The sequence below is a fragment of the Drosophila miranda genome, chromosome XR (genome assembly GCF_003369915.1).
Source record: "Drosophila miranda strain MSH22 chromosome XR, D.miranda_PacBio2.1, whole genome shotgun sequence".
In the NCBI taxonomy this organism is placed as follows: Eukaryota; Metazoa; Arthropoda; class Insecta; order Diptera; family Drosophilidae; genus Drosophila; species Drosophila miranda.
Genome location: NC_046674.1, coordinates 17,235,410 through 17,249,624, shown reverse-complemented (window position 1 = coordinate 17,249,624; position 14,215 = coordinate 17,235,410). Strand labels below are relative to the sequence as shown.

Below are 14,215 nucleotides of genomic sequence, written 5' to 3'. Positions count from 1 at the left end.
GAATATAATAATATAATTATAATATATGATTTTAATGGAACTCGTAGTGCCTGGTACATATGTACATATATGCCATACAACTACTTGTAGAACTTTTTGTATATGCATAATTATATTTATTTGAAAAAATCAGTTGTTTTTCAACCTTTCTATAGGCTAAACAATTCGTTCGGCATTCCCCCAATTAGTTGCAGCTAATCCAATTTAAAGGGCGACAAGCAGAACCAATTGGTCCATGGAAGCGTACATGCCTTAGCCGTAGGATAGGGTATGGGAATGGTATGGGCAAAAAGCTCGGCACACTAAAAATTAAAGGTACTTCGTACTCCGCCAACACATCCACGCACACACACACACACACACATATAAACAGATCTCGTATAACTCGTATAACTCCCCGACTTTAAAAGTTGTTGGAACCGCTGCTGCTGCTGCTGCTGCTGCTGCTGCTGCTTCAGCTGCTGCTGTTGCAGCTACTCTTTCTTGTTGCTTTTGCACTAAAACTTGATGTTTTTGTTGCTTACGAAAAGAAAAAGAAAAACATTAATTTTTGTTGTTGTGTGTGTTTTTTTTTTTCCATTGTTGTAATAATTGTAGCTGGGGCCAAATGCAATGCACTTGTTCCCCTGCCCCCATACAGAGGCAATACAGACTAGTGCTCATATTATAAGAGATACTATTTATATTGTATAGTATATGCTATATAGACATTGTTCATCTTGATTGCCGGCCGCCTGCTGTGTGCTTAGATTATTCATAATTTCTGGCGGCATGGCACGGCATCCACTTTGGGGGCACACACAATTCTCAAAACGAATCTAAGGTTACGGGTGGGTCTCCAAAAGTTTACTTGGAATTGATAATGATAATGCCTATCCGACATTGCTTATACGCCCTGTGGCCAATCCGTTTTTGTGTTTTTGGTTTTTGGTTTTGTTTTGATTTTCGTCTTTCCTTCTTTCTTTCGGTGTGTTGTCTGTTTTTGTCTGGGTTTATATCATGCTAGATGCTCGTTTATTATCTATTTTTGGTGACCCAAGCTCTTATGTAAGCTAGAGATCAGTTGTATTTTTTTATTTTTTTTTTTTCGGACTCTTTCTCTGTTAATTGCATAATTTTCTGGGTTTATGATTAAAATGTCACAAGCCAACGAACCAACGGAGCTGGTCAAACTCTCCAAGTGATTAGTCAATAGGAGTTAACACAAAAAAAAAGAAGAGTGTTTTTCTTTGTCTGTGTTTATGCAACGCCCCTTCAAATGATAGAGAGAGAGAGGGGATGCTGATGGGCCTGGGGTCTGTCTGTGTCTGTGTCTGGGTCTGGGGATCATCCTCCCAACCAGCTAATCCCATGGCTTTCATTTTCATTTTACTTGTGCCTGGCTTTTTCCCCAATTATTAATTAGAGTTACATTTTTGATTGTGTTTTCTCATTGCATCACAGATTTTCCATTCATTTCCCTCCATTGAAAAACAGGGGGAAAATGGGAATGGGAACGCTTGAATCTCAATTTCATGGATAGCTTAACAGCTGCCATTATGGACTGACATTTGTTCTTCAAGAAAACAACTTTAACAACTGGAATTCCCCCAGCAGCAAAAAAAAAAAAATATATATATTATTTATAAAAATCTGTATGCAAATCGCATTCGTCTCCGTACCCAAATGACCTGCCCTACGTTCGAACCAACGAATAGGAATAGGAATCGTATAGGAATTTCTAGAAAAACAACATTAGAAATAGCCAATTCCAATTCCAGCTCTAGTCCGAGTTTATTCCAGGAATCTACATATATATGACCCTCCACCATGTCTCTGGGTTTTTTTCTTATCAAGAAATTATTTATTATTTATTAAAAATATGTATTAAATAACTAGGAATTTATTTAATGGCCACAAGCTGTAAAAGTATTGTCTCATTTGTAGAATCGTCTCAATTAGCAAATCTACGACAATGTCTGCCCATCTGGCAGATGATAAGTTTTGAGTTTTGAGAGCTTTAGCTATAGATATTTATATATATATACATATATAGATATGTATGTATATCTCAACCATTCGTACAATTCAGGGAAGGGCTCTCAGGCTTTACGATCTGGTGGGGATTTTTGTTTTGCACCGACTATAAACATTTCTACTCAAGCTTGCTTAGAGCTGAAAGATGCGCTAGGCTTGACTCGCAAATTGGCACCCGGCTTTGGCCACAGACACAACTACGACTCCAGCACCGGCTGGAACTGCTGTAGAGATCCGGCGCTACGATCAGAGGTGGAGGGGGGGAGTGGGGGCCTCTGAGGAGGTACCAAGCGGCGACGTGGCACCGGTCTTAGGCTTGGGAATTGTGTAAAATGGAAACAGCAGCAGCAAAAAAACTGAAAACCAAAACTGAAAACGAGCAAAAAACAAATAGCAAAAAGCAAAAAGCAAATTCAATGCAGCCATCGAACGGATACACACACACACACACCTATACCGACACCGAAAGATACATGCGAGTATCTCGAAGATACAATGAGACGCCGCTGCCTAATAACTGAGGTTTGTGCATGTGCAAAATAAAATCGAAACAAATCACAAAAAATCTCATAAATAATAGCCACAACAACAAAAAAAAACACAAAAAATGAGGCTTGTTTCGTAGTTGAAGCTTTTGATACTCTCACAGATGGGATGCTACGATAGTAGGCGTATGATATAGGGATTTCCAGCATACCAAAACTTTCATTTATAGAAAAGACCAAGGAAGAACCACATGAAGAGATAGGTAGTGAGAGAGAGAGAACTATGTAGATACTCGTATATAAGCAGAGAGACAGGTGCAACGATTGAGTGATAAAAATAGGAGAGCCCCCTGCACACTCGCTTCACTCGTGCACCAACCCCTGGCTCACTCGCTTTGCTAGCTCGGTATGGGCAATACAAATGTCTGACGACGCCCCAAAACTTTTTTATATAACAGAGAGATATCGAAAAACAAGGCTGCTTATAAGAAGTGCATAGAGGGGCCCTGTAAAAATACATACGAGTAATAACAAATTACGACTACAAGTTATTAAATCAGATGGAGACCGTTTAGACGAGGTTTAAAACTCTCCTCGAGAGTTTTCCTCCTCCGTAACAAACCGAGACCAAGAGAGAGTGAAAGAAGGACTTTGATTCCTAGTGCATGAACAACTTATATGAATCGTAATACCCTCTACAAAAGTGTATCCACAACAACGAAAAACCACAAAAGTTTTCGATCGTTAGCGCAGCTCTCGTCGTCGTCTCGTCGCCATTTTGGCTTTTGGCTAAAATTAGCTAATAACAATAAAAAAAAATTGAAAAAAAAATAGAAAAAGCAACAAACAAAAACCAAAAAAAAAGGTAAACAAGCGAACCAAAATAAACCCAGAAAAATAAAGTTACGAACATCCGAAGAAAACCAAAAGCGAAATAAACAATCATATGGGCAGGGCGGACATTGACGGGTAGGCGTTTGCAAGTGGAAATCAGAGTCAAAAATGATAGGGTAATAACGATCATACATATGTATATTAATTAATTGAATTTTCAACGGTGCCAGAATGAATAAAGATTCAGCATTATCCTCTACCAATTGCATTGGTAATACTTTTAAGATTCTTCAATAAATTGAATGCAGTTTTCTAATATGATTCGACTATAAATTTATACTCAATTCAGTTGAGTTTTCACTTCATTAATTATAAATTTTTCCCTACTTCATTAGTGGGATACCAACTTCCTATTCGCTCGGCAAGTACATATATTTCAATCGCATTTGCTGGGAGTTTGGTCACGGGAGACTGAACGAAGCGGCGAGTAATTACAAATGAATTTTCAACTGTTCAAAGATTACTTCCACGGGGATTTTATTTGATTTTTGTTATACCCCGACGGGTACACGTAGCGTACAAAGGTACATACATATGTACAATACAAAGTACATTTCAAACATACACACATATACTCGTACATATGTATGTGTGTATGTACAGGACCAGGCAGCAAGTAGATCTACATCTTAGATCGTACATAGGAACAGGTATCCCTTAGTCGTATTATTATCCATCTGGTTTCTATATTATAGAGATCTTTTCACAGAGAAACTGCGTTCTAAGAATTCATCAGCTTTTGCTGCCTAACTTTTTGTGTGTCCGGCTATTGGAACGAACGTGCGACCGCCGATTAACACCTTAATGTTAGAAACCCCAACTGGAACCCTCCTCCCCTCTCTCTCTCTCTCTCTCCCTCTCCCCCTCTCTCTTTCTCTTTGGGGCATCCTGGGGACTGAGCATTGAGCATGTGATGAAAGCATGCCCATAAAAATTAAGCCAATTTGGATAGGAACAAAAGAAGTTTTTGTCTGCCCAGCAGCCCGTAAATTGACGGGGAAGATCTTCAGATCATTCGTGATTTTTTTTCGGTTTTGTTTGTTGTTTTTCTGTCTCTCTCTCCCTGTCTCTGTCTCTCTAAATATTGCCAATTAGCGACGCTTCTGTTTTGAACGATCTATCCATATCTGTGTGGCGGTATGGATGTGCATATTAGTATGGGTATGCGCTTGAAATAGTTTTTGGTTCTGCTTATACCCTCACTCTGGTTGTATTTCTTTTGATTCCATCAGAGAATGTCCTCAAAAGATAGGAGATGTATCTACAGATGATGTAGGATCTTTAATAACTATTTTCATAACTCAAATCTCAACCCATTTGGAATGCCTTGTTGTCTTATCTCTGTCCAAAGTATGTATACTTTGTGATTAATAATGCTCTCTAGAACCTTCAATAAACCCACCCTAGAGTATAGTTATTATCGGCTACCTTTCAGCACTCTCTCGCTCTCTGTATCTCCCCCGCCCTCTTTTGGTTTACATTGTGTATTCCATTGCAATTATCACATTTTTTTTTCTTGAATGGCGGATTTGTTAGTTTTCTAGTTCAAGCTTGGATCGCAGCGAATGTCAATGACTCGTCGTCATTGCTTTGTGGTGGGGGCTTTTTGGATTGGAACCTGCGGCTGGCCGGCGAACAGCATTTACCACCTTGCCATCTAGCATCTACTGTGGCATTTACCATCCTACCATTTACCATTTACAATTTACCGCTCTCATTTGTCACAGCCACAAACAGAGTGCCGTGCCGCCGCCCTCAATGTCCATCGAGCGTTGCGCTTTTAACGCTTCTCGGGTATTAATTGCCTGCTCTATACGTACCGCAGATCATGAAAATATATACTATGTACGTGTACCGGGTTTATAGGAAAATTAACTACATTTGTAGCCATACATATTTGGCTAAATGCGGCATTAAAAAAATGTTAATGGGCAAGAGAGTTACGTTGTTGTGGAGTAGAGGAAGTTGGGTACTGAATAAACCCAGAATTTATAGATGATACCATTTCATTCCCCCAGTAGTCGTAAACGAGAGGAAAGAATCAATCATTTGTGGGATGGAAGTACTATTCCGAATGTTGAATGTTGAACCTATTGTTTCACCTTGGATTCATTGGGTTTCGTCTAAATTTCAGGACAAAGCAGTCCCTCAACAGACCGTCAAGGCTTTCACACCCAGGTGCCAAATTCGAGATGTCTCGTGGTCGCCAAAAATATAAAAAAAAAGCAAAGTCAAAGCCCCCTCCCCGCCTGAAGACCAGATACAATGGGCGGCTGGTTCCGTACGCACAGCGGCAGGCAGTCAGGCAGTGAGGCGTTTGTTCGGGGACATCCCAGTTGATTTTTCGACATCTTCCCAAACAATGGTGGCAGTGTTTTTTATTGCACATCCACTTAGCGGGTGAAGATTTTCAAAATGCGATAACAAGTCGCATTTCGGGAGTAGAGTCGTCTTTTTTCTCTTGGGACTTGACTTGTGACAAAGCTGAGAAGAAGAAAACGAAAAATCATTTGGGGAGCAACAGATTACACCGATAATGAGGGAGACCAGAGCCAGAGCCACAGTGAGGAAGGTTATTGTGGGGCGCTGCGAATTAATTTGCACCTTTCGCCTCTGGTTGCCGCGCAGTCGCACCGGCAGCTGTCGTGCGGCAGCGGCAGCAGCAGCAGCAGCAGCAGCCGTCGGAGAAAGTTGCATGCAAATCCACAAAGAAAGAAAAGCTTTGCAGGGGATGGGGCAGGGGATAGGAGGCAGGGAGATAGACACATGACGTGACGGGGCGGACAAAAAGTGCAGCATCCAAGTCAATTCGAGGCGCTCTCTTCTTTTTTTTTTGTGTGTGTTTTATTAGCCATAGGCAACCTTTTCCCCAGAGACCCGCCCACCACCCCCCGCCCGGGCAGTTCAGCCTCTGGGCAATGTCATAATCTTTTGTGCGGTGGCTTTTCCACCGTTTCGCTTGAGTTACATATTTATGTGTGCTTTGGGTGCAGCAGGCCCAACAGTAATTGTAATTTGTAATTTGTCATTTATTTGCACTTCGCATTTGAGTGCGCCCGCTCGCTCGCCCAGCCGTCAGCAGGAAGCGGAAATAAGTGGAGTTTGCTTTTGCCCGACTGCATTTCGATGTTTGATTGCGTTTCACGCAGTTTATGTTTAGCGAAAACTCGTGATGCATGTAAAAGTCGTTGCTGAACAAACAATAGTTTGAAATTAATTCAAATTTGTAATGTAAATTGATTTGTGGATACACTGTGTGCTGTTAGGCGCAAATTCGCATTCAAACAATTTCTATTTGGCGCGCACCTTTCGTATCCAGTATCGACAGCCGTTTCATGGGATTTGGTGTATTTTTTTGGTATTTTTTCTATTTTTCTAATGCTAATTCCCTCTTGTCCAATGCAGCAATGTAGAAACCGTGTAGAAATCGTGTAGAAATGCCATGTAAAGCAATATCCCAGGCCACATCAAGTTCTAATTCGAGATCAGCATCGAATTCTTGAGCCGTTTGCCATCAAAATCTAAATTTTTCCAATAATGTCGGAAAAAAGGCATGTCAAACAGTGGGCATGTCGCACTGGCGGAAAAAAAGGCCAACAAATTTTGAATCGCATATCCCCTGTAGGTGTCGCTCTTGGTAATTACACACAAATGTGTAGCAAATGTGTAGTTATCGTGTAGTTACCATGTAAAGAAATAAATTAAGTGGACCTTCCACGATTCCAATAAAGATGGTACTTAAAATGAGCCACTTTTATATAAACTTGATTAGATTATCGGGTAAAACTATGTGTTCATGGCGTAGAGTCCTTGATGGAGGAACGAGGAACATGATGGATCTTGATAATAAATAATTCGTCAGTATATTAACGGGTATATTTTGAAATTTTGTGACGTTATTTTGGTATATTTTTGAGGGTCAGACCGTATTTTTTATCAATAAGTCCGCGGTCACACTGATTATATCAACATCGACCTGAGTTATTAAAAAATGAAGTAAAAAATGGCATAAACATACAGTTCCATACATGAACCGAAACCTGCGGAGGTGGTTGGAGAGCTGAATAGATGACATCGGTTCGTTATCCGCAGCCGAATTGATTGTACCTTAACTATATCGGCTTTCACCGTCGTCCAGTGACAGTAACGCGGCGCCGCCATTGAAAGAAAAAGCGTGTTCTAAACAAAAACGTTTCGAGGCCACCGACAAATTGATGCAAGTATGTCACTAACGACGGCAAATGCAGGAGCAGTACCAAGAGGCGACGCAGGAGCAGGAGGAGGAGGAACATCACTTGGAGGACTTACCAGGGAGCTGCACCCCCCGCCGACACAGCAGCAGCAGCAGCATCATATAAGGGCAATCGATGAATTGCAAGATGGAGACACCAGCAGCCTGGAGCCGGGCGAGGTGGTAACCCCGCCCCACCTCATCCACGGAGGCGCTAGCAGTCCCGCGCTGAAGAAAGTTCTGACCAAGGACGCGAAGAGCAAGACATTGCGCAAGCTGGCACAAATCGATACGGACGGCGGCAAGGTGGCTCTCCTCGAGCGGGACGGTATCAGGCGCAAGGATGCCAAGGGCAACACGCCACGGGTTCAGGAGAATGGAATTTCTCGTCCGCCCTCAGAGGATCCCGATGACAGCGAAGGTCTGTACTCGGACACGGACTCCTCGGGCGAGGAGCAGAGGAACGTGGAGGATGTGCAGCAGGCCAGGAAGGAAAAGCAAGCCGAGGAAGCGGCTGCAGCCATGCCGCCGGCTGACCCGTCGGTCGGCCCTCCATTTCTCGGCCACAACCCGCTGCGGTTTCACATGCGCCCGCCGTTCTGCGAATATCCTCGCATGGGGTTCATGCCGCGAATGCCGCGAGGCGGATTACGCATGCGCCCTCCCTTCTTCAACCGGCCCCCCAACCGTATGGGTGCGCCCAATATGGGGGGCGCCCCGCCCCCAGGATCCTATGGACCATCACTGCCGCCCGCCCAAGGACCCTCTGTCAGCTCGGGACTCTGCAAGCGCTTGATGTTGGAATTACAGTATGTCTTTGAATTATTTGCGAAAGAAATCTTGTTTTAAGATCTCTTTGATTTGTCACAGGTGGACGACGACGCAGCCTCCCATACAGTACAACTTTAACGTGGTGTCCGACTGCTCCATTTCCAAGCACAAGGCCTGCCAGGAGAAGGCGGAGTCAAGTGGCAAGAAACCGCCACTCAAGGCCAAAGAACCTGCCAGCGATGGTCTGAGGGATCAATCGAAAGGCCGATCTGCGGATAAGCACAAGGAAAACGCAGCCAATGAGAAGGACCGGGAACGATCCAAGGAAATGAACAGCGAAACTTCCAAGGAGAAGAGTGGCGAAGCCCCCAATGAGAAGAATAGGAAAAGTTCCAAGGAGAAGCATCGACGCAGAGATGTGTCCAAAGAAAAGCCCAGGGAAAGATCCAAGGAACATCCCAAAGATATGGATATGCCCAAGGAAAAGAACAGAGACAGATCCAAAGATAGGCACAGAGAGAGATCCAAGGACAGGCACAGAGAAAGATCCAAGGAGAAAAAGCCGAAGGAAACCACTCGAGAAAGATCCAAAGATGACAAAAAGAATGCGAAGCGACCTAAGGACTTGAAAGAGAGCTCCAACGAGTCGCATACAAATCATGCAGAGAAGCCAAGAGATTTTCCAAAGGAGATTTCCCATAGGGACAATAAGGAACAGCCCAAAGAGCATCGCTCGAAGGAAGGAATGCACGAACAATCAGCTGAAAAGCGTCGAGAGCCCTTGAAGGATAACAGGTCAAGGCCAGGTTCTATGGAGAAATCCTCTGCAAAGTGTTCCAAAGAAACCGCCAAGGACGACAGGTCCAGGGACCGTTCGGGGGAGAAGCCCCGCTTGGACAAGTCACATCCCACGGAAAAGAAGCGTGAGCGCACCAAAAAGCGCAGTCGAAGCAGGAATCGTTCGTCTGAGAGTGAGGATAGGACGCCACCGTTGACGCCTCCGCGCGAATTGTGGCTGCCGCTGCCACCACCGACTGCCGCCAGTGAAGCGGTGGACATCGATGAGAAGCCAAAAGGTTTGGATATATTCGCCGAATCCCCGCCAAGACAGCAAACTGTCCCTCAGATAGCCCACGTGCCCAGCCCTGCCTTAATCATCAATCGGAGTACGACACCGCCTCTGACAATGCCACCAGTGGCACCCACCACGAAGGCAGCTCCCCTGCTCAAGGCCAGCGAGATTTACAGCCGCATTGGAGCCCTGCTCGAGGACAATGACCTGCACTTGGAGGCCCTGCTGGCCACCAAGGAGCAGCTGCTGCGCCGCACCAACGAGCACAAGGAGCTGAAAGAAGCACCCAAGAGTAGGCCCCAAATGGAGATTAAAGCTGCGGCGCAGAAGGCAGTCAGCAGCGACTGGGAGACAGCAGATCATGGCCAGGTCCTGCCGCGCCGTGGGAATCCCTTCAGGAAACAGGAATCAGTATTAAATGAGCGAAGATCAACGTCTCGAGCAGCCAGTGCTCTGGGGAATGGCAGCGCCTGGAGGTACCGCAGTCAGTCGCGGGAAAAGGAGTCCGGCCATCAGCTACACAGCGACGAGTACAAAGAAATCAGCATTAAGATTGAAAGGAACATCTCCCCGACACCGCTGCCCATGCCAATGATTGATGTCAGCCACATCAAGCTGGAGCGGAATGCGACGCCGCCTTTGGACACGGAGCGGGAGGTTCTCGTGCGGAATGGTGCGGTGGCAGCCAATGCTCCTCCACCGCCAGCCACAGCCCAAGCCAGAGCCACAGCCACAGCCACGGACAAAGGGTCGCTGCAGGAGAGCCCCGACACCGACGACTACATCGACAACTGGGAGAACGATGACTCCTTGAGCAGTATGCCCAAGACAGCTGCTGCCACCAGCATTGCTCCGCCATCGGCTGCTGTCCGCCCGCTGTCCACCGCCGTGGTGGATGAGGCAACAATTAGTGGCGACTCGAATGAGGACGACACGAATGATCTGTGGAATGCCAAGAGCACGCCGCCGCCAAGGCCGAAGGGACCAGCCATTCCATTGGGCGGTGCCAGCCAGGAGCATCTGGTCAACATCTATGACAAGTTCATGAATAGTATTAATATGTCCAGCGAGGGGCAGATGGTGGCGGAAGCCACAGCCTCCAAAAATAGTTCCTTAAGCAATTCCACTGCCGAGACTGAGACCTCCTCCGGCTCCGACTCGTCGACCAGCAGCAGTAGCTCCGACGATGACGATGAGTCCAGCTCAGCGGATGACGATGACGATGAAGAGGAAGAGGAGGAAGATGATAATGATGCTGCTGCTGATGCTGATGCTGTGGAGCAGGAAGCGGCGGAAGGGCACCTTTCGGAAGAGGCAGCCCTGATCTCTGTGGCCTCCGAAGCCTCTCAAGAGTATGCCCCAGAGAAGGAGCAGCAGCAACAGCTGCAGCTGCAGCAAAAGAAGAACAACGTGAGTAAAGACTTGCGCAAGCTGAAGAGCCTCGAGGACAATCTGGCCAGGATTCAGATGATGCGCGAGAACTACGATTCGGGGGATGAGATCTCCGAGGAGCTGCTGAAGATGGAGTCCCTGTTCCTCATGCAGCGGAATGCCATCATGGACAAGTATCGCAAGCAGGAGCTCAAGTCCCAGCAGGAGGTGCAGGAGAAGCTGGAGCCACGCTCCCCCACTCCCGTGAACAGCATCTTCGATGACAATCGGGAGGCCATCAAGCTGAAGCTCTCGCCCATGAAGCTCACCCGAAAGCCGGCCATCTTTGACAACGACGAGACGGAGCACCCCCACCCAGCGCAGCAGCAGGCCGTGAAGGTGAAAGTGGAGGAGGGCCAACGGCAGCACCAGCCACAGATCGCCAGCCAATTGAGGCGCCCCAAGGAGATAGCAATTGTAAAGCCCACCATCGTGGCGACGCGCACCAGGCCCAGGATTCCACGGAGTACGACGCCAGGCGGAGGCAGGCGCTCGGTCAGGGAGAGAACTCGTTCGAGATCGCCCTCCAGGAACCGAGAGCGATCCTTTCGGCGCGGCAGTGCGCGGGTTTCCAGCCGGGGAAAGGACTCTTCCCGTTCACGCAGCCCGCGTCCCCGCTGGCGTCCACCCTCCCCCCGACGGGGCATTCGCTTGGGAAAAAAGACGACCGGCATGCGCAGCCACAGCAAGAGCGTGAGTCGTAGTCGGACGCGTAGCAGGAGTCCAAGGCGCAGCAGAAACCGCTTCCAGAAGGTGGGAGGAGGCAACCGGCGCCGCGTCTCCGTGTCGCCGGGTCCAGTGAAGTCCCGGCCTCCCCGCTCACCGCCAGTGCATCGACGGCGCTCGTATAGCCGCGAGAGAGAGCGCCTGTCGTCGCGATCTCCGCTGCTGTTCAGGCCCCCGTCGCCGCCCATGCGTCGCAGCTGGTCCTCATCCCATTCGCGTTCCCGCTCGCCAGCCAGAAGAAGATCACACTCCAGAACGCGGTCATCCACCAGATCGCGTTCCCGCTCACCACTCGACGGCCGACGGGAGGACAGGGACTTTGCCGACTACTTTGGGGAGGACCAGAACCTAGAGGCGGCCGCCTACTACTACAACATGTCGCTCCTGCACGGAGAGGCCGGAGGCGAGGACTACGATACCTATGCGGCCTACATAGACTCCGCCTACCACATGGAGCAGGCCTACGCGCAGCTCACCGAAGCAATGGAGATGCCCGCCGGTGTCTACGGGGAGTATGGTGCTGTCATGGAGACATCGCCGGTCCTGCGTGAACTGCCCAAGGCACACGTGCCACCAGGGGCTGCTGCCACTGCTGCTGCCTCTGCTTCTCCTTGTGAGCTGCTGGAAACCAAGGTGCCCAAGATTGAGCCTGAGCTGCCCAAAGATGCAGCTGCTCCTCCAGTGGCGGTGTCGGTGGCCGTTCGGAAGGGAAATGTCCTGGAAATTGTGCCAATGGCAATCGACGAGGATGAAGACAGGTAAAAGAGAGAGATGGAGATAGATAGAGAGAGAGATAGATAGAGAGAGTCACTTTGGAATAAATTTATAATCAGTAAACCCCCTCCCGCAGGAAACCCAAGAAGCGTGTCAATTTTGTGGACAGTGTCAAGCCGAACAATGAGAGCGACAGCGAGGATCGCGTTATTGTCATCCGCGCCGTGGACCGGGCCATACAGCAGCACCAGGAGCGACGCGCCAAGGCTGCCGCCAGGCTGCAGCGCCTTCGGGATGAGCTACTGGCCGCACCACCGCCACCGCCACCAGTGACGCCCAAGCCCCCAGACCAGGAGAAGGCGGTGCTCGTGCAGAAGAAGTCCAAGATGCGCTACTTCCACCTGGATCCGCTCAAGCGTGAGATTGTGGTGTCGCACTCACGCGTCCTGCGTCCGCCCGTGCCCCGCTTCGATCGCAAGCACTTTGAAATGCTGGTGAAGACGGGTCGCCTGCCGCCGCTGCCGCACGGCTTCCTGCGCCATCGCCCGCCCCTGCTGCCCCGGAACGCGGACCCCGCCACCAAGGCGGCCATGCTCAAGGAGTACTTCAGCAAACACCCGCCGCCTCAAACGCGAATGCAGCTGCCGATGCCCATGCGCATGCCGATGCGGATGCCGACGCGAATGCCCATGCGAATGCCAATGCGGATGCCACTGATCATGCACGATGGGATGCCCATGCCCATGCAGAATGGAATGCCATACTTCCTGAGTGGACCGCCACCCTCGTCGCCGCCAGTGCCGATGCCCATACCCGTGCTGGGGGCCCACCCGTACCAGAGTTATCCGCATCCACATCCGCATCCACAGCCCGCTTCCATGATGCCAGCGCCGACCTGCGGACTGCTGCCCATTCCCATGACTGTGGCACTGCCAGTGTTTACGCCACCGCCACTGCCCACGTTCACGGTACAGCCGGTGCCCACCATTCGGGAGATAATGCCAGTGGATATACTGCAAAAAATAGGACCGCTGCCCAAGACGCTAGATCTGGATGGCGGCTCCACGCCCAGGGCGGACGAAGTGAAGCTGGACATGAAAGAGGAGCCCTTGGAAGAGGCACAGCTCCTGGTGGAGACCCAATAGCATCCAGTCATCACAGAGCCATCCCCCAGCCCGATCCCCGATCTTCATTTCATAGAAAATAATTGTAGATAATTCTATCTTTAATACAAAAACCACCCCCTTTCTATCTGTAAGCCCAAACCTCCTAAAGGTTTTCCCTATTTTTTTCCCCATTTCCAATATTGTTTTTAAACTTTTTTTACGGACTAATCATGTGAACAAAACGCATTTATATATAAGATTCTTAACATATTTCTTAGTGACTAAGATAAGCACGATCCGACACTAAACATTTATTTGTCCAATGATTTCTAAAAGAAAACAAAAATTGTAAATATACGAGTGTATCGGAATAATCCAAGTGTACCGGCAGAAACTACAAAAAAGCAAAAAAAAAAAAAACAAAAAACATTACATCATATAAAAATATATATATATACTATATTGATGCATTGAGTCGGTGAAACGAATCAAATAGTTTACTTACCGTGCCCCAGTGCGGCAGTATAGAGGTAGTTCCCAGGGAATCTCCGGCATAAACCGAGCAACCATAGTCCCAAAAAGCAAACATTTTACGCCTTCGAGTCCCAAATTATTATACATATGCGGTTTTTATGCGTTACAATTGATTATTTATTTTTTTTAATTATACAAATTAGTTGTTAATTATGATTTAATGCTGAGGATACCTGATGGACTGCTGTCCTCGTGCTACCGCACTGTGTGGGCACTGTAGTCGATCGTTAAGGAT

General features: G+C 47.8%; 1 protein-coding gene across 1 annotated transcript; it reads left to right on the top strand.

Moving 5' to 3' along the window:
- Positions 1-7,331: 7,331 nt before the first annotated feature.
- LOC108150903 (serine/arginine repetitive matrix protein 2) lies at positions 7,332-14,093 on the top strand. The gene is made up of 4 exons (XM_017279214.2): positions 7,332-7,472; positions 7,534-8,435; positions 8,497-12,384; positions 12,477-14,093. Exons 2-4 carry the CDS (start codon positions 7,618-7,620, stop codon positions 13,483-13,485), a joined length of 5,715 nt encoding a protein of 1,904 aa, XP_017134703.1. The 5' UTR covers positions 7,332-7,472; positions 7,534-7,617; the 3' UTR covers positions 13,486-14,093.
- Positions 14,094-14,215: the final 122 nt, after the last annotated feature.